The 25,688-nt window shown below is 39.1% G+C and overlaps 1 protein-coding gene across 9 annotated transcripts in view; it reads right to left on the reverse strand.

The window, feature by feature from the left end:
• Window positions 1-25,688, reverse strand: part of LOC126869938 (max dimerization protein 1-like) — a 231,172-nt gene that overhangs the window by 75,300 nt on the left and 130,184 nt on the right. For all 9 annotated transcript variants that reach the window (XR_007691048.1, XM_050627172.1, XM_050627178.1 and 6 more), the window contains exon 6: window positions 19,341-19,662. Coding sequence is in view for 8 of the 9 variants with exons in the window: in XM_050627172.1 (XP_050483129.1) it covers window positions 19,341-19,662 (322 nt within the window). In the remaining variant the exon portion in view is untranslated. The remainder of the gene's footprint in view (window positions 1-19,340; window positions 19,663-25,688) is intronic.

Below are 25,688 nucleotides of genomic sequence, written 5' to 3' on the forward strand. Positions count from 1 at the left end.
ATATTTATTAGATTATCCCATAAGTAATGCAATCCTTTTTGATACCCGTAGCACCCACGAAAACAAACGATCGTTTACCATTAATTAACCATTGATATATCTCCCTTCATTTCCCGCAATCTTCTCGCCATGTTTCCATCGAGTCCTTCCATTTTACTCTTTCACGTTTTGCCACAGTCCTATCGTATCTTATTTACACAAATTTGAAGCTAGAAATGCATCCGATAAATAGATAAATTCTATCTAAATAAAAGTCAATATTAATTCTGGCAAAAATTCTTGCACATTTTCAGTAATAGTAAAAAACAAAAAGAAGGAAAATCTGAAATCCGTCATTTTGACAAGTTCGAGCGCTATGCTCTACTTTTTACTTGTAGTAACTGCATTACTTACCGGGTGACCTAATATTTTCCAAAACCAAAAACCAATCAATTATATAGCTGGACATATCGCGTTAAAAGCAACAATTTGTCCGAAAAATCCATCATACCGCCGATATCGTTCAATATCGCCGATATCGACGCAGCTGGTGTCCCATGGCGAGATACAGAACCGCGATTAGACTTCAATTTGCATCGGTTCGTAATGGGTTGTCCATAATGACAGGCTCTTGGTGGTGGAAAATCGGAGCCCATAAGGCTGCTTATTTCGGGACGATTTCCACGGAAGACCTTAATGCCTCGAAGCTGCTGGCCGAAGCGATTAGGCGAATTACTAAACACGATAAGGACCGTCCGGATAAGGTTTCTGTCCCGAGGCGTTGGTAATAGTTCCTGTCGTCTGGTCGGTGACGCCGAACCATCTCCTTGTCGTCGATCGCGATATATCGCAGCTCCGTACGCGTCTCGTTTTGTCCCGTAAACGTTCAGTGGAAAACTGTTTATGGAAATGATAACCGAAGATGAAACATCGCAGAATCGTAACGGCACATTGGAATTTCTATACTTTTGGTTTAAAATGAATATCACGAACAGAGAAACGAAACGAATATCGAAGAGAATAAGAGAATTAAACGGAGTATAGACGAAGCGATATTTCGAAATGGACATAAATTTCCAAGTATTATTTTTAGATGCAGGTTATTTCTAAATGATTTACAGTAGAATCTCGGTTCATCGAGCCAGCTTGGGAAACAAAGCAAGGCAATTTGGATAACCGAGCGGTTCCGATAATAGACGTTCTCTAGATAAAACTCTTCAGCTCTTGTCGCTGTTCGAAACATTTTCATTTTAAGATTAATTTCAACCGTATCGCCTTTGACACGTACAATTTATCTTTCGAATAGAAACAAATAATTGTATATATCGGTATACTCGTAACAAGAATAAAGAAGCGTTTACACGTGTTACGAAATTATGCTCGATCGTAGTTCGGATAATAGAAGCTGAGCGTTAACTTGTTCAGATAAACGAGGTTCTACCGCGTTCGCCAAGTATTTGGTTATTTCATATGACGGCAGAAAATGAAGGATAATAGACGATAGTTGGAACAACTCAATAACCAAGCATTCCATTCGAAATAATTATCAAACCATCGCATTATTCAAAATCCTGCAAATTCGTTCGTATCGAACAACTCGCTTCCAATTTCCCACGATCAAAGCAATATCTTCTAACGAGCTAATCAATTTCCCCGATTACGCACGATTTCTCTCGCCCTCTCCCTCTCACTCCAATCTCCTACCCCGTACAATCTCTTGCCCTGCAATAGGAAAGCACCGAGAAATGCAAAGAACGCGAATCGTCTCTGTGAAAGATGAAACGTAAATTTCTCATAACTAACATTTCAGTCTCCTTCGACGAACCGATACGTGAGACCAAAGTGATTATGCGTCAAAGCGAACCTCTTGAGGTACGGAGATATCGAATCGATATACGAACTCCGTTACCCTCCCCTTCGTAACCCGCCGCCCACCCTGGCGTGTTCCCCCTTTCCTGTGAAACGCTACGTGCCTGCCTTTGCTCTCCCCTGCCTCGCTAATCTCATGATTGCACTGATTAACCCCACCCTCCCCTCGCCCGGTCTCTGGCCCATCTGATCCCTCAATCGGCCAGACTCGATCATGATCCATCTAGTGAGAATCGACCTGGCAGCGGAACGATCCGAGCAGAGACAGCCCCGCCTGGGAACCAACGTGGAAACGCGTCTCGAATTGCCTCCAGACGCGCCAGCCCGATGAATGTTTTCGAGATGAACCGCCACGGTTATGCGGAATTGCCTAAGGAAAATTTGGCATCGCTCGCTATTGTATTTTATAGAGGCTTTACTGGTTTCATCGTTATCGTTGTTATTGGCGAACCGATGTTTCAGCGTTAAGAAACTTATATTCCAGAGGTTCGTGTTTTCAGAGTTTCGCGATCGAAGCTCTCGAGCTTCGAAAGACGTTGCATCGATCGTTATGGCGTTTCTACAAGTTTTGCTCGTTCGATCGTTATTTCTATTATTGGCAATTATTAATTCGCAACGCTCGATTAATTGGCGAAGATCGAATTTGGGATGGTCGCAAAAAGGATCGGTTTGAACAAATTTTGCTTCGGTTATTGCTCGATATCGTGTTCTCGATTGCTACTTAATCATCGCGACTGATTATTTGATCGAACGTAGATTAATAAAATTTTGTGTTTGCAAGTTCAAATATAATCGTTCGGAGATTGGGTTTCCAGCAACGTTTTATTGCTGCATATTGCATTTTATCAGAGATTATTCGTTTAGTTGTTATTATCACTAGAGCTTGATGCTTGATAATTGTTGGAGTATTTGTATATTCGATTTGAAAAATTTGATGAAAACGCTTCGACAGAGAAATCAGAGAAAATTAATGGAACATTTAACTCCACTGAAAGTTTGTCAATTAAAGGAAGAAACCAGAAATTTTGAATGGGTTCTGCATTGAAATTCAAGCCATTGTTGTTATTAATGGTGTTGTTCGGCGTAATGCTGGAAGTTTAGCTTGCATAGCTGATAAGATATGGCGTTGCGCGAAGTGTAATGAAAATTAGGTAATTTCAGAATTAGGTGAAGGAGCATTTGTTATTGTTAATGGTGATTGAGGTAATTTTGAGGACAAGGTTGTACGGCGTAACAGTGCAACTTCAGACGTTCAAGTGATGGAATATGGTGTTGTAGGAAATGTAATGAGTACCTAAACTAGGAAATTTTGAACTTGCAAAACGATTATTTGTTCTGGTTGGCTGAAGTGCCTTTTGGAAATGGAATTGTTGCGCCGGAAGGGCAATGGTACAACTTCTGACGTAGAGGCGATAAGATATGGTGTTCTAGGAAGGTGTAATGAGAGGAAATTTTGGTGTTGCTAAAGGACACAGTTTCCTATTGTTATTAGTAAATGGCAGAGCTTTCAGAGGAATAGCTATTTCGCGCTAAATAAACTCTAAACTTTACGTATAACAAAAATTTACAGACGATACAATTTGCGAGAAGAGCTTAGGAAATTGTTGACTTGACTAACTTCCACATTTTTATTTATTTATTTATTCTTTTAATTATGGTTTTATTTTCATATTAAACGTTAACATCAGATTTGTATACAAAGTGAAAAACCACCACACCTATGCGAATTTACGAGAATTTAGGATCCAATGAAATTACAGTTTTTTAAATTTATACATTTCTATTCCCTTTTGTATTGTATTCTCGTCCTAGTAATAAATCGTGCATCTGAGTGATAAATCTAAAGGCCAGAGGGAATTTTTATATGAATATCGAATTCGTAGTTCTACGCTTCGTTTTAATCTCCTTCTTCGATTAAAAATCGATCATATACTAAATGTCATTGGTTCAGCGCAGTTATGATAAATTTACACGCAGAAATCAAAAACTTATTAAGGTCATCTAGAAACAATTTCTGCGGCAATCTAGCGTCATTGCGGGCAGCGCAATATCCCCAACCGAAATCTCATCGTGCATACATTTTCTACTCGTCAGTCAAACAAGATTAAATTGACGAACATGTAGATTACTAGAGTCCGTGCGATTCGACGAACGCAAAACACCACCAGTGTAATATATCGTCTGAAACTTGGCAGCGCTAACAATAAATTCTCTTGCATTCAGAATTCTCGAAATACAGTGTCTATAGTTCATTCAGAATCGGAAGAATAAAGATTAAAAAGCAACGAAAGTTCCCGCCCTATCTTTATCATGAATATTTAACAAAAAGAAAGTTACAATTGTTATTTAAACGCTATCATATTCATGGCGCTATACGTCATTGTAGAATATATTAATCATATATGTATAGTTATCGCGGACTTTTATGCGTTTATAGGAGATCTGAAAGTGAAAAATTGTACGGAATGCAAGTAATACGAAACGATGCATAAAATATCGAAGATATAGTGCTTCCTGTGATGTCAGCTAGGTCGAACAATTTTCCACCGAGATTCTACCTTTTTATTTCTATTCTTGAAACTATGAATTTGCATCGATATCTGCAGCCTAATAATTATACAGGGTGGTTGGTAACTGGTGGTACAAGCGGAAAGGGGGTGATTCTACGCGAAAAAAGAAGTCGAAAATATAGAATAAAAATTTTTTTTAAAATTTCTTTTTTAAATTTTTCCATCGAGACAACGATCTACAGTGAGATCCGTTATAAAGTGCACGCGTACAGAGCGAAAATTCAAAGTCGATTTTCTCGAAAACAAAGCCTCGAACGAAAAATTTTATTCTATATTTTCGACTTCTTTTTTCGCGTAGAATCACCCCCTTTCCGCTTGTACCACTAGTTACCAACCACCCTGTATATCAAAATATATTAGGTCGTCCGAAAAGTTTTATAAGGGAATAATAGATGCACAAGAATTTCCGTTTTATATTATTTTATCGAATTACGTATGGTCCATTTTTTACTATCAAAATAACGATCACAACGTTCGACAGATTATGTTTCATGTTTGTATAAAGATGTGTCGTTGTAATAGACGGGTGTGTAAAAGAAAGACACTTTTCGAACAACCTAATACTATAACAATTATATATCGGAACACACTGTAATAATTATATACGTATTTCAATCATACGAATGACTAAAAAGTATAGCGATTAAAAATTTCCAAGAATCATCGCCCAAAAGTAGTAAACTTGTAACGTTTCTGGCAGACGCAAAAGTCGCCCACTCGATTCGAAACGAACGATTGGAAACGACAAGACGTACGAAAGCACAACGCGGTAAAAAGCGTGGAGTAAAAACGATGCGGGGGGAGAACAATGTGACATGACAAATGGATGATCAATAACAGGCAAATTACGTGTACGGATCATTGTTGACCGAATGAAGCACCGCGTGACAACGAGAGCAACGCGGACGATAATCGATGAGCGCGTTACAATTCTCCTTGCAGAATGGAAAGCCTTCGAAACGGGAACGCGATAAATCACCGACGTCTGGCTGTCTTAAAACATCGCTCTACGATGAAGTATCGTGTCCTATGTGTCTCGAGAACGGCGATGTACATTATAGTATGTAGAACCTTCGACGATCTACTTCAACACGTTTGTTATCGTTCATACTGGATTTTCTAGTCATTTCTAGAGCGTCGTTCGTGATACGTGTTACACATGTGCACTACCGTGCCGTGAGTATTTCGACACTTCCAAATTATTGCACATATACGAATACGAATTTAAACAAAGCTACTTTTTAATCTGATTTTTGTCTCTCATTCTATCTCAGACGATCGTATACAGATAGTAGATATCGATAAAAACAATAGTTGATATTGTAGAATAGAACCTCTGAAAAGTATGCTTGAGGAAATGAATAGACTGATCGGTTTTAGACTGATAGATTTTTCCCTATTTTTATCTCTCCTTTTCTTCTCTTTTATCGTCAAACAGTCGGTGAAGTAATTAATCACGCGATATAGAAAACGTCTTCAACACGTGTGCGACATTTTTTTACCTTTGTATCTTTGTTTCTTCTATTTGTTTATTATTATTGTTGAAATAAGAATTATATATATATAGTATTTTTTGGCACTTTTGTTGCATGCGTTGAGTTTTTATTCAGTGGAAACTAGGCCGCCAGAACAATGAGGAATTGTTAACGCTCGTTGAACGTTGTAATGTTGCAATGTTGTGAATTGTTTAAGGTGTTTGGATAACAATGTTCTGTTTGATGTAGAACCGATTGCGAAAAAGTTTCGATTGTTCTCGCGGATACTGGATAACAGATGATGTATTGTTTCGAATAATATTTGAAATGGATAGTCATGACAATTTACTTTTCCAGCGTTTCAAGCGCAAGAAAACGACACTTTAACACGACTACTTTTACCAGCTGTTTTCAATCTGTTTTTCCATTTATCAGCAAAGTCCTTTTGAGAACAATTCAAACTCTTTTCGAAACTACGATAAATCTAGTCTCTGAGAAGCCAAATTGATCAACTCCACTTTCGACATGGCTTTCGGGCGATTCTATTTTTGCCGGATTTATCCTAAACTTACAACATTGATATTCATTCGTCTAAGCCTTCTTTAGCCCCTCTCTAATCCAAATCTTTCTCTCGTGTATAAACAAATATACACGAACCGAAAGCAGCAGATATCAAGCTCCAAAGCTACATATGCGAGTTTGCAATTTTCGAAGATTTTCTTACGAATACGAATGAGTGACATTGGTGCCACGTTGGCTCCAAAAATGAAATTAGGCTAAAAGAATATCGATATATCAGCATGTGACTTTCAAGTTACACGGCGTTATAGAGAGTTAGATTAAAAAAAATGAAGAAGAAAACGCATCGATCAGCCACAACCCCCCACCCCCGTGTATTTCGTCCCATCGTATGAAACGTTGGCCAAATGAAAAATTAGAATCGATCGATCCACGTCGTCGTTCCACACGTCGACCTTTAATCACGACGAAAAACAGCGTCGAACGATTTCCAGAAGAATCCCTCTTGCTACCTTCGACGTCCATTCTCCGATCTGATCAACGCGTCGACACAAAACCCGTCGAGTCCTCGACAGAATTGCATGCTGATCGAATTGACATTCAATCCGGATCGAGAGCGGCGAACGGAGTTTACACTGGATTCGATCCAGCCCCGTGGATTCGGCTCGATTCGTCGCCATGCAAAACGTCCAGGGAACGCATCGATAACGACCGCGTTTCCCTCTGTCGCTTCCACCCTCTCCCCCCCTTTTCTTCCGGCATCGCTCACCCTTGTTTCTTCCAGACACTTTTCGCATTGTTCCATCGCGTCGATGTATTCGATTTCAGGATAATTTCGAAGATGAATGGTGCGAAGATTGAATGTCCTAAGATCTTATCGTTGTGTGAGTTGATCAAGAGTTATTATACGCGTAGCTTTTTTTTTCTTTTCGATCAGATTTACGATAATTGCATGGTAGGAAATGTTCTAAGAGTATAACATAGTAATTTAACGTTAGGTTAATTGATATTTCATGATTTCATTGAATTTATCATATAATTTAACAACCGATTTAACAGTAATATGCAGAAGATTCAGTCTTTCTTCTTTTCTTTGCTCGAAATATTTTGCATGACTTCCTGTCGAGTATCGGATTCTGTCGCGAAAATATAACACTGGGATATTTTCGTATTTCTGCAACGTTTCGAAAGCGCTGTCCGACTAAAGAGTGCTGCATCGATCTGAATAAGTGATAATCTGTCGGTGTCAAATTTGGAGAGTACGCCACGTGCGAAAAAGCTTCCCAGTCCAAGTTAAGGATAGCGATTCGAGCCACATGTGGCCTAGCTTTGTCGTCGTCGCTCATCGTGCTCACCGTTATTTTGCGAGGTTATCATCACCAATCGATCATAAAGTTGACATCTCACATAGACCGATGCCAATCGAACAATTGTACAAACAGTCGGGAAATTATATCGGTTAAAAGTAATTAAACGCGAACGCTGGGGGAAAAGAGACTAAACATTTTGCATACACCCAATAGAACAAGCAGCAATAGGTAACTGATAATACGTAACTAATTCGTATGTCGCGTATAAAATATTTCAATCCCGCTCTTGCTTTACCAAATGAAAGAGATTTATAACGTTGAAATACTTTTTAACGTTAGAAGTACGTAATTGTATCGAAAATGACTGAAAGAACGCATAATATAAAATTGATCGTACTTGCCGCGATAAAATATTATAATCATACACATATCGTTAAATATAATTTCATCCAATGTTATATATATCATATGTAACGCGTGACATATTAAAATCCATTGTTATCAGCTCTATTAAAATTGTATAATCTTCTTGTTCTAATCTTAGAACATCCTGAAAATTCTGACCTGAATCTCTTACATTCGCGCTTTTGAAAACCATTTTACAACCCATCGTGACAATTAAACCTCCAACGAAACCAACAATCCCCGAGAAGAAGAAGAAGAAGAAAAAAAAACAGTTGGAAAAAGCAAGCAGGCGACTGGACTCGTAGCTAACCTCAACCAACCCGAAAGGAACCCTCCAGCCTGTTCATCTCGTCGACAATGTCCCCTTACCTCGAGGAATTAGGAAAACCGGTCCCTGGAAGTAGAAACAATCGATGGCAGCCGATTAAAGCAGAGGGAGCCGGATAGGATATCGGTTCGATTACGTGGCAATTCCCCCGGGATACGACTTGGGGACGACACGCGTTTACGGTTTCTGAGATGCATGACCGGAAAGAGAAAGTAACCGAGGAAGTCTACCCTGTAGAATTCTACTGAAAATTTCTACTCGTCTCTCGTTTCCTTCCTCTATATCGACGATCGATCATCCCTTGGTAATAATAGCGTAGACCAGCTTTAGAAAATTTAATCTTCCGATGGTGTATCGTGTTTTATTTATGAAGGATAATATATCAAATACACGCTATTTTTGCCATGGTGCACGCAGTCTTTTTAGGCAAGAAACCTCATCGAACAATTACGTTTCATATTGATGATCGATAGCGTTGTATTAATTTTCATTAATGCCGATTTGATACGAAGATCATCGAGTTTCTAAGTAATTACGCGTTCCTTGCTTTTATTATTTACCGACTTTGCTTCTCACCGACGATACGTTTATTCGAAATTTATTCCAACGTTTATTTATTTTCTCGATAATTGATTTATTCTGGCGATCGATGTAGCCGATGCTTGTATAGAAATAAATTTTAGTCTACTTTTATTCGTTTGTACATATGTTGGTAATTTAATCGTAGACCGTATTGTAACTGCGGCCACTTGAAAGAACCTCCGGGTACAAACCCTAGATTTGACCACAAATAATTGTTACGGCTGCGAGAGCGGACCTTGGGTCAAGCACGTGGTCTAGGTTTACGGATAAGCTGGGATTGTAGCGAAGGATCGGACGAACCAGTTGAGTGTATGGCTAACATCGAGAACCGAAGGATAGGCAAACGTGGACGAATCAGATCACCTGCAGCCACGAGGTGTGCTTCCGTGAGCGAACCGGTGTGTAGCCAACATCGAGTTCCACTAAGGAAAACGTGGACAATCCAGTGGCACAGGATCACTGGAAGCCACCGTGGATTAAGTATGGCGGATGTTGTAATCTACTATCGATCGAGATATCTCCAGTGACCAAAGTATGTAACCTTCGTGAAGTTTCGCTTAGATCAACTAGGAAAATATTTCAGGAAAATATTCGAATGTTTAAGAATATCCCGATTTTTGAAAAAATTGATAGACGGAACGATTTTCTAAGTTTCTAAGATTTCATACTTTTATCGGGATAATTTCAAAAATTGTTCCAAATTTTATAAAGAGCATTATACCTATTAAATATAGCATTCGCGGTCCGATTCTCAACTATTCGTGAACGACGTAATAGAATAAAATATTCAAACGCTTAACTGTAAATCACTCGTCCGTAAATAGTAGTTGAATCTTGCTTTCGTCGCTAGGATCTACTAAAAATCTTTCTGTAACTGCAAAATCGAATTTGCAAGAAAGAGTAGAATGGATAGGGGCAGGTGAATCGAGACGGATATCGAGATAGAAACGAGAAGATCAGAGGGAAGGATAATCGATAGGGGAGGCGTTCGCAATTTGCCCGGGAGCAGATCAAATGGAAGTGGTCGCGGCTCATAATTAAGAGCCATCGGCCATTGACGTAATGCCATGCGGCCGTCACGTTGCCTCATTGTTGCCGGCTACTTGCAATTAGCCGTGCGAACGGCCAATTTACCCGCGGCATAACAATCCTCCACCAAACGGTATTCGAATCCCGTTTGATTTTCCCACCAATCGCTTCGATAACATGCAAGACACCGGGCGACCTCTGCGTTCCAATCAAGATAAGGGAGAGAATCTGGGACCAGTCGAGATCCAGGAACATCAATATCCCACGTATTAGGAATTTTGCCAGATCTCTTCTACGCGAGATCTTCCTGTTCTCACTGACGATGAGTTGGAAAGGATGCACCGCTTCTGCTCAAATCTAATGACACGGCTTTGTTTTCTAATTTTACAAAATCCGCTCTGTCCGTACGATGAAACGTTGTTGAAGTATCAGATGTCAAGTGTTTCTTGCGTTCGAAAATCGATATCGTTTAGACAGACAGAATGATCAATTATTTGTTAGGTAGGTTCATGATCGTTTTCCTTGGAAGTTTATCCGTCTTGAAATCTCGTCTTTCTTAATTTTGATATAGTAGAACTTGGTTCTGATAACATAGGGTCGCTAGATAGCTACCTTCTCTTCTCAGATAGCTGTCAGCTCTTCTTATTGGTTCAATAATTAGGATTTAAGTATTCAAATTCAGCTGCTCCTTCTTTGAGAAGCGCATAGAATTTATTTGGAATAAAATCAAATATTAGTTACTTGGGTATTCATTGTTTGGATATTAATACATATATATTCGTTATAAGAATACGCGTTGCTACGTGTACGCTCGACCATAGGATAACGAGGACTCGGCATTAACGTGTTCGCATAAACGAGGTTCTATCGTATTACACCGCGCTATTACTATTCAGCTGTTCAGGAAAGAAACGACTAACTCCGACGGAATTAATCTTCCAAGTAGTTCGTTTCATATAAACAACTTTTTACCAATCTAATCCAATCTCCAACAATTCATCACGCATGAACTCTTCAATTCACCGCTATCATAAATTCAGCAAAAGTTATTCAGCGAAACTTCCACTCATCGATCACCAAGCAAACACCACAAACACCCTTTCTCTTTCCAAGCAAAATACTCCCAAAAAAAGACCAGGAATAAAATCCAATTGTCGTTATACTCCATTAAAGACGCAGTCAGGGAACCATTCAGCTTTTCCTATAGCCAGCCACAAGGTTGCCACCGAGAAAGTCGACGCCAAGAGACAAAGAGAGGGAAAGAAAGAGGGAAGAGGAAAAGAGAGAGAGTGAGAGAGCAAAACAATTCAGCCCCTAATTGCGCGAACCGACGTGAGAGTAAGCGGCACTGAAGGAAAAAGGCGTCGCGGCGTCGGCGAAGGAAAGAGACGGAGCGACTGGTTTCGGCTGCGCTTGGTTCGCTCATTTTTGCCGGGCTTCAATCCTTTCAGAGGCTTCGTCGCCGCCGAAAACAACCGACGATATATCACCGCTAACGCGATTAACCCTCAAAATTTTGCTCCTAAAGGGATTAGAACGGGCACGGAGCGCGAGCTGGCTTCCATTGCACGTGCCCACGCCATTTTCGCCAGGCTAACGACGCCAAAGTCAGTTCGGAAGAAACTTTTGCATATCGCCAAAACGAAACGACGACTCGGCCATTAAACGACCGTTTACCACCAACTTTCCCTTCGTCGTGTCAAACACGTACAAGCGGGTTGAAGACATCAACAAGCCCTCGCAGCGTGTATCGCGAGGAAATTCGTGATAACAAGTTGACAAGAGTAGGTCGGCATGTGACAGGTGGTAAGCTCCGTTTCTTGAATGGTCTTGAGCTTAGAGAAAAGGCCGGTTTGACCTCTGTCTATCTGTCTGCTCATTTTCTCAACTACTGTTTTTTGTCATCGTCGTGCAATAAACGAGCTTGCGGAAATAAGGCTCGTTGATATCCTGAGAAGATTCGTTTCTCGAAAATCGTATAGATCGATCGTTCGAGCATTTAAGCGACGAACAAACTGTGGATATTTGTCCGTTTATTCGGAATTCCGAGATGGTAAAGTACACAGAATGCATATAGTGTACGAAAGTATACGACGTATCTATGGTAGAATACTCGTTATGATGTTTAGTAGGAAAAACGAATCTCTGTCTAACTTTTATTTTCTTAATCGTAGCCATAAATTTGCGTAACAATCCGTAGTTTTGTTGTGAAATTGAGGAATTGACAAAAAGTGGAATTGGTCAATTTCGCTTTTGCGAGCTTCGAATATACGTTGATATAGTTAGTCGAAAGTATAAATGTAGTCGAAGTTTTACTTCAAAGAACATTCCGTATACTCGTATTATACACGTCAGCCAATAATATATTCAATGCACGGTTTCGAGCAGCCTGTTTGTTCGAAGCCCGTTTTGTGTTCGATTTCTGAACGACGAGAAGGCTGAACTCGATCCTGTCCACGCGTTTCCGCGAAAGGAGCTTCTATCATTCCCAGTGCTAATTTAGCTGCCGCTATTCCGCGCCTTATTAGCGTTATCTTCTCGGACAAACCACCGGCACGCAACGCGGTCGCAGTTCATTAACCCTTCGACCGTGCGATTGTTTTCTGCGGAGAGCGCGAATGCGTTTCGCGGTTTCTGCGTTTGAAATTGAACGCTGGATGAAGAGGTTTGTCGGAGGTGTTTAGCGTATGATCATCGGGGCGAATGATATTCCTCTTTGAGAGAGAAGATTCGTTTCACTCGAGCGAAGTATTTCGTAGTTGGCTATTTAGAATTGAAAGCTCTAAACTCAAACGCTGGTTCGTGGGAGCATCATCTTTTTACGGTTACTCTGAAATTCGAAACTTGAAATTGATTACGATTGGAATTACGTTCGAATTGAAAAACACCATCGCGATTCGTCCAGAATTCGTCACATCCTAATTTAACGCTTATCAACATTTCTATATCTAGATTCGGAACATGCAAATGTAGAGTTTACCGAGACTGCCATATCTTCGTTCACATCTAAATTTGAAATTCCTACATTTGAATCCGGAACATGCAACAATTTCAAATCTGATCAAATTTCTATGTAGTATCGTGAGTGCTTATAGGCTGTAGATGTCGTTTCTTCTCATGTTTGTATTGTGGAAGAAAAATCGGACTCCGGTCATCGGGATTCGAACAACCTGGGTTCCGAACGTTCGCAACCTAAGGCGCTAACCACTGCGCTGCCGTCGTTTCTTTTTTTTTTTTTTGTTTTTTTTAATGATGTTTATTTAACCCAAGATACAATTTTAAATACATTTTGGTATTCACAATAAACTGTGAATTTTGGTAATGATGTGTTAGGCAAAGGTACCGATACGCGGCGGTACGACGTATCCATACTATATTATGTGTCGGCGCTTTACTTTTTTTGTGTTTAATACAATTTTTGGGTTTAAGCCGCTGGGAAGCGGAGCTTTTATATGATTTTGTTTTCTTTTTTTTTATTTTTTCTGTCCTGAAAACTTGGTCGCAAAACAAGACGCTTCGGTAGTCTGCTTGTTGGGTGCGCGCTGCCGTCGTCCGACGCTAGTTAGTGTCGAGTGGTGGTGGTATTTGCTATCGAGTGCTGCCACGGGCCTTTTTTCCGCGATACTACATCTATATCTCAAATGGAAATACAGAAATTTCAAAACTGATGTTTCTATCATCTCGATTCGAGACATCCAAACTTCTAATTTATCAAAATTTCTGTATCTCGATTGGAAACAGTCGAATCTCAAATTTAGCGAAATTTCTGTATCTCAGTCGAGAGCCTCGAAATACCAATGTCGACAATTAGTTTCTCAACGTTACATCACCGTACCCCGCCCTTCCGCAAACGATGCAAGTAGAGGTCCGACTGTAGAATCGAGTGGAAAGGTCGCGTCTAATTTACGACAGCATATTTCAAGCATCGATTCCGTGGCTACACGATCCCTCGGGAGGTGGTTCGAGGAGAACCTCGTCGAAAGAAACGATGACCGGGAGTCGAAGTAGAAAAATAAGAAAAGGAAGAGGAAGAAGAAGAGGACGAAGGAAGGAGCGAAGAAAAGGATGGCGGCAAGTTTAAAACGTTCCCCTTCGTACGGTTTGGTCGGCTTATCGTCTCGATTCGATCTCTCGCGAGTTACATTCGCGGCGGTTCACAGATTGAAATCGGGCAAAATTCGATAGGAGGGCTGGATGTATCTTTCCATGGAAGCCAGAGTCATAAACTCCACAACCAGATAGAGGTTGGATGCTTGTTATTTTTACACTTGGGACGCGTTATTCCAGATTTATATCCAACATCGCGATACAGACCTGGATGCACTAGTTCTTTTACCTTTTGATCAGTTACCTGTTTTCGACGAGTATGCTCGTCACGAGGAAATGGCAATATTTTGTGCTGCGACGACTTCTCTCGGTAATAAGATAAATAAATAAAACACTTGCTTTACTCTATAAAAAACTATTATTATAAAATTAAGTGTTTTAAAATTAGTTTTTAGTTAGTATTATTGGTTAACAAGGTAATCAAAATAAAGCAAATAAAACAATTATTTATTAATAAAGGAATACGATTTTCGAAGTTAGAGTTTGCACGTGAATCGTTCGCGTATAGTTTAAACGTTCTATACTGTTCGAATAGCAACAACTATTGATCGTGATGTTACACGAATATATATTTGATTCCATTTCTTTATTTACTTATACCATGGGTCACTACATAATAGTTTCGTTGATTTGTCATCGAATATCATGCATGTTTATTTGTTTTATCGGTGGTTATTTGTTAAATGTAATATATCAAACACATTTACTGCTCGTGATACAGATACAATAATATGTTCGCGTAAATCAATATTGATTTTGCAGCAATAAAGAGAATATAGAATTCAAATGAAACGAATACGTTAACAGAGGAACAGGCAATTTCATTTATTCGACGTTAATCGAGAAAATCTGGCAAATAAAAATTTTCAAAATCTCATCGTCAATTTGCGTACTTTTTTCTTCTTTTTTTTTTTCGTTTTATCGACGAATGAAAAAGATCGATCGAATGGAAAAAGAGATTGACGTTGGTCGATCGTAGAGGGAACGTGTCGTCGCGTGCAACTTTTTATCGGTCGGCCTGCAACTCCGTGGCCTGTCTTACGTAGCAGAACTTCATAAGCGGCGGAGAACGAGCCGGAAGTTTGCTAACGGGCTGACTCAGCCGGTCCCTCTCTCGTCTTCGGCAAATTCGCGGTAATACGCAACGACGATTCTTGCTGAGGGCTCGTAAAAATGTTCGACCTCTTCCACGTTCTCCTCCAGATCCCGTCAAACGTCGCGACCGAAGCAACTAGTAACGAACAGTGAGTTACGAATCGCGATCGAAAGACCGCAATTTGCGATTATGAATTTATTCTTCGAAGTACGCTTAGATTTATTATATTCATTGTAAATCTACGAACGAATCCTTTTTTAATCGTTTCTTTTCTTACTTGCGAAAATATATGTATAGTACCCTCATATTGATTTTCTCATTATTACGTTTATTATTACGTTTAATATTGTTATATTTTATATATCTTTCTATTTGTGATTTCAAAACGTAACTCCTGCAATAGAATTGTTCACTATTATTCTTGAATAAAAGAGTGCACGGGTCAGTTATATACCGTGAGAAAATCTGTATTTCCTCTTTGATACCAGACAGCCAAAAAGAAATAGAAAAGAATTTTCTTGCGGCGAAGGATAAGATAAATAATTATCGCAAAAATCATATGCAAATAATGAGATTTCTCAAACAAAACGATGCGTTGTTCGAATGATCGATCCATTCCAAATGAAACGATATCTTCGTACATTCTTGAATTCGTTTTCTTTTTCCACGTAAACGATAAACTTGGTTTCAAAATGAGAAGATCCAACGTCCTCTTGGTATTGCAAACACCGAGGACCATCGATCTAGGCGTTCTTAAACGAATGCACAGGGAAGCCTTAGCTAATTACAAAGTTAAATTAAATATTGATATGCGAGGATTCAACTTCCTCCGCGAAATAGCCTGCGCCTGGTAGAGAATTTTACGCCAGTCTCTCGGATACGCGATCGCCCTGATCATCAGAGTGGCTAGTAAACAGACGATATTTAAATGAGCAGGGCAACTTTCGCGTAACCAGAAAGAAAGTTGCCAAGCTGTATCAGTGATATCTCTTGCGGGTCTCAACGGGGTTCAAAGATTGTTGTAAAACTCGTGATACTAATCGTTTCTCGATTCTAATAGCTTCAAAATCAAACCGAAGAATTGTAACTGCTAATTAACGACCAACCGCTAGCTAATTAACCGTTTCGAACTCTTCGAAACTAATTCATACTTGTTCACGATTAGTATGAATCTTGTTGTTTAAAAATGTTTCCAGCCAGGAAGTCCAGCGAATTTCGAAATATAATAAGTTTAGAATCTTTGAATTTTCTGTTTTAACGAAACTGCGTATAAATCGTAATTGTTTAATTTGAACGAATTTCAAAATATCGCAAGTTTCGAATTTTCTTATTATCTAATATGTAAATTGTAATTTCTTCTTTTATTTTTCTATAACGTTCAGCGTGTTGCAGGAAGCTGCGTTTCAAGATAAGATTTAAGGTTTCTCATTTCAAAGAAAATCCTTTTTCAAATAATTTTCAAGAGGATGTACAAATAATTACTTACCTACAGATCTAGAATTCTTCAATTTCTTGACACGAAAGGTCGCTCTAAAGAGATTTCATGTAAATCTAAAATTCCTAAAATTCTTTTCTTACATAGCTACACAATTTCAAGTTCGTATTAATTTTCCCAATATCTCGGAAAATTCCAATTCTAGCAGTCATTCTTATCTACCGATATCGAACTCGAAGCCGTGACATTGAAACCGTGGCGATGAGTCGCAACAGTTGACTCATAATTCGTGGATCGTTCCAATTTTACCCACAACCACGAACGATATTTATACGGACAAGCTTCGCTCGATCCAAGTTCTCCTAACGAGCTGACTCAGCTAACCTTGCTGCTTCATCGCTTTGGAAATCACGGAATTAGAAATCCCTGGCTTAAAATCGTTCCATGGGTGCAACGACCAAAGCGTTGTCCAACTTTATGTCGCTTTCACATGACCATGATCGCTATAATAATCTATCGATACGATACTGATATCGACGATTTTAAGGTTGTATTCTCCGAGGTTCCAATCTCCTATCTTCGTATACGTATTATTTTCATTCACGAAAAATTGTAACGATAATCACGATATAGAAAGCTCGCGGAACCCATAATCTGCGATGCTAACCACTCGTCCAAGTGCTAGAAATAGAACAAAGTGGCCATTTTTCTAATATTCCTTTTACGCTTCAAGATCCGCTATAATTTTAGACGAACTGTGAATAAAACGCTTATCTCTCTTTAAAAATCTGAAACTTGCAAGTAATTCGAGCCTCGCAGAAGCGAAACCGATCAACTACAGTTTTAACGCATCTTTTAGTTTCATTGCAGAAGTACGCCACTAATATTCTGTTCTTGAGGAACGAACCATTTGCTTCCATAAGTTCGTTCGTCGCAAGAAGATGATACAAGTAATTGTGAATTCTAAAGTAAATTAAAAAATAGCGTCTGTAAGGTATATCGGTTTTCTGAATATTTCGATTTATACAGTTGATCAATGTGGCTCCTGGGCGGCCCGATCGTACTCGTCGCTAAAAATGATAGTTACACTGCGGATTTTTATGCATTTATGGGAAATTTGAAAGTGCGAAACTACGCGCAATGCACGTAACACGGAATGATAAATACAGTGCTGTGAATAATTATAGACTCAAACACATCTTTTGCGTTATTTCTTCAATATTTCCAAGGGACCACCGGTCATGCCTGGATATGTTAAGAGAAATTGTTTTAGCAAAAGTCAAATTGAACGCTGTAGGATATGAGGAGATGTTACATAGCGAATAATCGACTCTCATAATCGAAATAGAGGACGAAAAGTCAATCTTTCAGCAAGACAATGCTTCTACTCAAACAACCGCCACTATAAAAAAGTGGTTTCAAGATTTCGGAATAGAATTATTACCGTGGCCAGCGTTGAGTCTTGATCCGAATCCCATTGAGAACCTGTGAAGAATTTTAGTCAGAAAAGTTTACGATCAGGTGAGACCACGTATGAAAATGATCTTAGAACTTAGGAAAAGAATAAAGTCCACGTGGGCGGATATTCAAAACGAAACTTCAAATGAGTTTAGCGGATAACGTAGCTAATAGATTAATAGAAGCAATCAGAGATAAAGGAGAATTCATTAAATATTTAATGAAAACGTAACAAAATTAACGTTGGCTTTATATTTTCTCACAGTGAGAAACACAATTTTAAGAGGAAATTTAATCTTTTCCAGACTACGAAAGAAGAAGATTTTTATTTGTTGCATCTTCAGTTCTGTCGTATATTATAATATGAAATTATGTAAACGGGTTTGCTGATTTTTGTTTTAATATCATGAAAAATTTAAAAATAGGATTCAGTCTATAATTATTCAAGGCACTGCAGTGATTGATAAAAGGAAGTTTAAAATTGACACATCATGAAGTCTAGTAACTTTCGTACTAAAAATTGTTCACCATGTTGGTAACAGTCATCTGTTCCGTGCTATACAAATATTATATTCATCATTGCTCTCATTAACCCTCCTTCTGCACACTGGGTCGTTTCCGATCGGTAATTTTAAGTAATTTTTCATTCGTTCCACTTCCATCTCTGTTTAAATTTCGCTTTGGCTAGAAAAACTAGGGTAACATGTAGCGACAAAAACTACTGGATCATATTTATGTGAAACTTGTGAAGAAACTCGAAAGTGTATCGAGGAATTTCGAGGGATTTTCAAAAACGCGAAAACGTGAGAAGAACCATACGAACTGGAACGATCCAGTATGCAGGCGACGTCGATAAAGATAAGGTTGCAAATGGAAGGTTAAATATAAATCCATTTCATGAAAATTAAATTTTATACAAATTTCCTCCTCCGCTGTAAAATATCCAAAGTATAGCGCTTTCTATAATATTTCGAAAAACAATCTTCCACCGAGTTTCCACCTTTGCGAATTCTATTTTCAAACATAGGAGTTTGCATAAAAATCCACAGTCTAATAACGACAATAACAATTTTAGTCAACAGCCAAGTGAAAATGACCGGATCCTCCTAGCGTGGAACATCGATTGATCATTTGAAAGAGTAAGCGATAGCATGCGATAGAGGTAAAGCAGCACTTACCGGACTCCGAGACAGAGGGACTGCCTGCAGATCTGTCGGAGTTCCTGGAGCTGGCCGTGGAGCTGGTCGAAGAAGCTGTGCCGAGAGAACACTCGGAAACGCTGCGCCGTTTGGAGAGAAGAGCCGCGGCCGCGGCAGCTCCAGGACCGCAAGAGGAACCGGTTGGAGCGCTCGAGCTTAGCCCATGGAGGCCGTGGAGGCCGTGCAACACGTGCAGGCCTGTCTGGTTTGTCAGCTGCTCCAGCCGTCGCCTGAGGAACCTCTGCTCGCGAGACAGCTGTTCCTTGTGCACGGCGTGCTTGCGTTCACGCTCCTCCAGGCTCTGTAACCCAACGTTCATCCCCATTATGCATCATGCAACCTCGATTCAATCCCTTTAGGTTATATCATCGAGGCGTGTATCCCTAATATAGATATATTCGTTGATTATGATATTCGGTCGATATTAAGATATTCAGGCAGTTGAATTGTCAGAAATTGCTGTATTTAAAAATTAGTGTCTAGATTTTTGGATGCGTGGAATTTTAATCTGGCGATCCTCGAGATTTGTGCCTTAATTTGGATTTTTGGTTTTAGTTGGGCAAGAGACTTTAGATATTTTAAGTATTTAACGTAGAATTGAGAGGAGAAATTTCACGCATATCGGTGAATATTCTTTTATATCTTTTCCTTTTTCTTCTTTTTTTTTCTTCAAATTTAAGAGAACTTATAAAAGGCGAAAAAACACGATTAGGTCGAAAATGACTGTAAAACGCAGGAGGTATTATACGAAATTGAATCTAGAATTAATTTCGAAATCCATTATTATTTTTTACTCTATTTAATTCTATGATTATTCTATACTTGTTCCAGCAATGTCAGTATTCTCATTAGAAAATGTATTTTGCACTAAATTATGTTTCACCGCGTTTCTATCCCAATACTCTGTTCCTCCTTAACGTAATTCTAAAGCAAGCAGAAACAAAATAGCCCGAACGACGTAATATCATCCCCTGAAACTCTAATGTATTTCGATAAAACTTCCATAAGTCAACTAAACCATAAGACCCTAATAGAACGAACAGCTTCCAACAAAATCAATTTGCCACATGGCTTTTCAAAGAGAGAAAAAAAGCAACGAGGAGAAAAAAAGAGGGAGAATATCATAGACGTTTTAATCTTTCGAACGTTCGTCCCCTGATTTATCATGCTCCTGTAAAAAATTCCGCTACAGATAATCCCGTTGGACGTTAGTCCGGGATCGGAGTATTTTTTTAATGCGTTTACGGGAAACTGCGCGCAAAAGGATTTCAACGTTAACCGCGTTTCTGTTCATGGCGGGACTCGCGGCAATTGGCTTCTGCTTTTGTTCCATCTTCATTTCGAAGATTAATTCTGGTGAGCGGATACGAAACTGCTGAAAAATCGCGGAATTAATGGGTTGGAGAGGGGGATTGAAACACAGTTCGCTAAGCTCGCGAGGATTACAATAAAGCCGCAGCTAATTCGAGGGCTCTGACATGAGATTTAGATAATTTAAACTTCTCATTGGGAATGTTCGTTTCGTGTTAATGAACCGGGCATGGGATATTATTTTGCCTGGTCAAGGAATCGTTCAAAGAATTTCACGTTCTATTAATAACGAAAGGAACGTCCAAATGAACGACATTCTGTTAATTAAATCGGGAAACAAGAGCTCGGCTTCGATTCTTTAATCAGAGAATTTGTCGCACGAGTGGGAAATATATTTCTGGTGTTTGTGACATCTGAGAAATCTGAAACGAATGCTTGTTCTTGAATTTGTATATCCCAGTTCTACTTTGATTTTAACAGGCACGAGTTAGCTTCAGTTAAGAAATATTTTAGCGCTACATTGCAGATAGACAATCGTGCGTATTTTCTTCCCAAACTTAGAGAATTTCTTGAGTATTAAAAGACACGATCGTTCGTTATCTAAAGCCTATCATTTATCATTTATCATTTATCATTTAATTCATAATCCGATCCGATATGATGCAAAAGAACGCAACGGGATTGAAAAATTTTTATCGAAATAAAAATTATGAAATCCTCTTATTTCCAAAGAAATATATCGAATAATCAAGTGAAATACGCCGTAGTAATAGAAATTTTCAGAATTGTTAATCCTTTCAAAGAAATATTCTTGTTATTAAATATTTAATAGTACGAAGGACACAGCTCTTAGGATACGAGAGCACGCTTTTCACGCGATAAAGGTAGAGGGAATAATTCCCAGCAATCGACTGCAACGAGCTTCAAGGTTCGTTGTCTGGGCTATATTAAAACACGATTTACACTCGCGGTCCAATTACGATCAAGATCCGGTCAACTACCACTCAGCACTTCTCGAACGCGCAGAAACACATGGACGTTCCATGGTCACGTTCCAACAATTTCGATAGCGTTTAGATAAATTTATCACCGTTGACCGCGATACTAAAGCTACGATACCGAACTACGCGATAACGATCGCAGAAAATATAATTAAGCTTAAACCGAAAATTTCGTTGAGTAGCCACGGTTAACCATAATGCCAGGTAAATACTCGGCAACGAATATGATCGGCCAAAGTACTAAAAAGATTAAGCGGTTCGAACGATGACAAAGAATAAAATGACAAGATCCGGAGAGGTATGTACAAAAGCCCACGAGACAAAGGTTTTTCGAGTTGGACGAGACAAGGGAAGAACACCGGTGTATCAATACTTAATTTAACTTTATAATTAGGTAGACCGTCGGTTCGTTGAAGAACATCCGAAGCAATCGCTTTCGAACGAACAACAGTCGTTGGATTCCCATCGCAATAGGGGTTCGTCGCTACTGTTGAAGGAAAAGAAGCAACTTCCTGGCTGACCCAACGCGATTCTCTTTGACTTAAATGAAAAATGTTTCCTGCCTCGGCGATGCTCCTTTTAAGCGACTTCGATACTATCGGATCTCTCGGAAAATTAAACGAATGACGCGAAATAATACTACAGTTTCCCTTTGATCAAACGCGAGGAATTTCAAACTCGTTACCGAAGAAAATATAATCACGTTGTGGTATTATTAATCCGTTAATTCGTCACAGAGATTACCAACTTTTCAAACGTGTAATTTTTCTTTGTTCCTAGAAGCCTATCCTCCTTTAAACGCATTATTACAATTATACTTTTAACGTTAAGATTAAGATTAGAGCCTAACCGAGATAAACTAGTCGGCTGTTTAAATTTGTAATTCTATGTTCTATGTAGGAAAGTACATTCTTTGTTAGAGAGTTTTTAAATGCAACAATCTATAATCCCGTGGAAGCTAGCATTTCGAAAAGATAGATATAACACCGATAATCGTCGCTACTAATGATACGACACAAACGATAACTGTTGCTACCAACTAACGCTACTAACTGCAATAGTAAACTGTTACTTTCGGATCGAGTGTCATTTTCTCCATACTGCCTGGAAATAAAAACGAATGTTGCTGAACCATTAATCTAGCTCTTTGAATTACCTCGACATCTGGGAATTCGACTTTTCTGTTTCCATTTGAAGATACAGCAAACTTCCATTTCATCGAAAACATCATACGCAATTTTGCTTGAGAACTGTCTTGTACGAACGAGAACGTATTACTATCTTTTCTATTACACGGAAAAAGGATACCAGACGGATTGTCGATACTGCTAAAGAACTATTACATAAGATCGAGCAGAACGATAACAACAACCAGCGTAAAAGCGTCATCGCGGAAGAACTAGTCGGGCTAGATTCAATTAAAGAAGATACGAGATATATATCTTGTGTTCGAGAAGAGACTGCTCCGAGTAATTAAGGCGACGTATCACGCGATCCGAAATTAACAGTTGGTTATTGATTTGTGCCCTTTTTCCCTGCTCTTTTTATACGTTCAAGATCAGATCGATCGAATATTCATCGAGTTTCATCTATTCGTGTCATCTTACGATTGTTATCCCCTCTCTGCGATCTTTCCTTTCTTTTCTTTTTTCTTTTTTTCACTGTATCGTCTTTATTAATTCATAACAACTAGAAACGAAAAAATATTAATTTATGACATTTGAAACTATTTGCTAGTATCGCTCGTTTCGTTTAGCATTTATATTCGTAATATGTTTCGCATAGATATAATTGAAAAGTTTAATAAATGTCGATAGACATCAGAGTGGAACGCGGTTGTGAATTTCGAGAATGCGCTTGTGAATGCGCCTGCGAAATGAAAATGTAGAATGTTTGATCGCAACAATGCGCGCACAGGTAAATGTGAAAATAATTGCGAATTGTGTGAAGGCGAATGTGAAAACAATTGCAAATCGCGTGAATGTCACTGTGAAAATAATTACGAATTGTGTAAGTGTAGACGCGAGAAGAACAGCAAATTGTGTGAATGTACAGGCGAAAACAATTGCAAATTGTGTGAATGTAAACGTGAAAATAATTACGAATTCCCTTAACAAACATTGTACAACTCTCTTGACCAAACTCTCAAATTTGACCAATGTAATCACGACGGTGTTGTGCTACGTTATAGTGCTAATCACAGTTCAGAATATTTTATATAACACAGCGACGCCGTACTGCACAAATATCGTATGTCGGCTTTCAGCGTTTTCGAGAAAAACAGTTTCAAAAATTCAATGATACTTGATAATTAAATAACTACTTTTATTTATCTTTATCGGCGATATTATAAAATTCACGATGCAAATTATGCGTCCTTTTTAGGAATACAAAATAACAAAGCTTGTTCGTGGTTCCAGAAAATATCTGCATAAATGCGCCGATACGGAAATATTCTTTTTGACGAATTTATTGCGAAATAGCATAGAGATGTGATCATTATACGCCATAAAGAGACAATCGAAAACTATTTGAAAATTTCATGGAAAGTAGACGTACGATATTTGTGCAGTAAGTCATCGACGTACGATAATACGAAGATGAAAATGTTTTACGACAAGCGTTCGAATGCTTCCGCGAATCGGTGCATTTTCTAAAAGTCACAACTTCGTTATTCAACAAATGATATCCAATTCTCACATCCACCCATTTATCCGTCAAGATTCACCTCCCAGTGTTTACGCAACGCTCGCAGATAGAAAACTGTGGTCACTCGCGAGGAAGAGGCCATCCGCTTCCGGTGTAAAAGGCGCAACGATCGGTGAACGCGATTGGACGGCTTCCCGTTGCATCAGCGACGCAGCAAGAAGCATCGATGTGCGTCGCTGTTTTCTTTTTTTTTTTTTTTTCCCCTCCATCTCACCCCATCTTCTTCTTTTTTTCTTTTTGTCCGGTAATCGAGTCGAACGCGTTCAATTCGTTCGAAATACAATTAACGCGGACGACGACGACGCGACGTGTGAACGTCGAATACGTACGTATATTTGCGCTGGCAATCCGATTAACCGTTTCAAGGTGGGGACTTTTACGGGGCTTAAATCGATTCTACGTTGGAACTCCCGGAATTTCTTTCGTTTTTCTCTTCTTCCTTCTTCCCCTTTCTTTATCATTGCTGAAATCTCTCTTTTAACGTCCTTACGTTGTTACTTTGTATTTCAAAATTTCCACTTTCCACCTGTGCATCTAGCTTATACAGAAAATTCGAGGAGAATTCGTGATAGAAACACTGCGAATTTCTTGAACTATTTTACTATCGCTAGAGCGATAGAGTCTCTTGTTCGATACATTTTTCGATTTCTCTCGCAACGACCATTTTCCTCGTGCCCTTCTTTTTTATTTCTAAAGTTACTTCCCCTTCGTCTTTGCACCGATCGCAGTGTTGAAATTTCCTTTTCACACGTCGTCAGCCACGTCCGCATGATCGTTCCCTTGTGATGTTTTCCTCCATCGACGTCAAACTCACGATACTACAAACGCAGTGTCGCGGTGTATCGAGTCTGCAGGTTCTATGCGTCTAATTATTTTTTTTTTATCTAAGAATTTTATTTATCTAAGAATTTTTGACGATTAAGAACACAGTACACCGATTCGCTTTAGCGGAGACTTTCTTTCTGTTACGGTACATCTCGCGGACTAAATTCGGCTGCGATGATTGTTGAGCTACTGGCTGGACCCGAACAGCCAATCGGGACTTGACAGAGGATAAACGAGCAGCTGTTACGATCGCAGCGGCTTACAATTACATATGGAATTACGGATATTGGTTTCTCGACTTAAATAAAACGTGTCTTACTTCGCCACGCGTCTCCATTCTCCTTCGCTTCTGAAATTCCTTCCTCGGAAGCCTAGGGATTTCTAGTTCGTAGAATTCACCTCGGAATACTCTCTGTCTTGATAGGATTGCTTGCCAGCACGTAGAAATTCTTCTAAGTCGCAATTTAATCACGGTAGAGTG

This window comes from Bombus huntii, chromosome 10 (genome assembly GCF_024542735.1).
Source record: "Bombus huntii isolate Logan2020A chromosome 10, iyBomHunt1.1, whole genome shotgun sequence".
NCBI classification, from domain to species: domain Eukaryota; kingdom Metazoa; phylum Arthropoda; class Insecta; order Hymenoptera; family Apidae; genus Bombus; species Bombus huntii.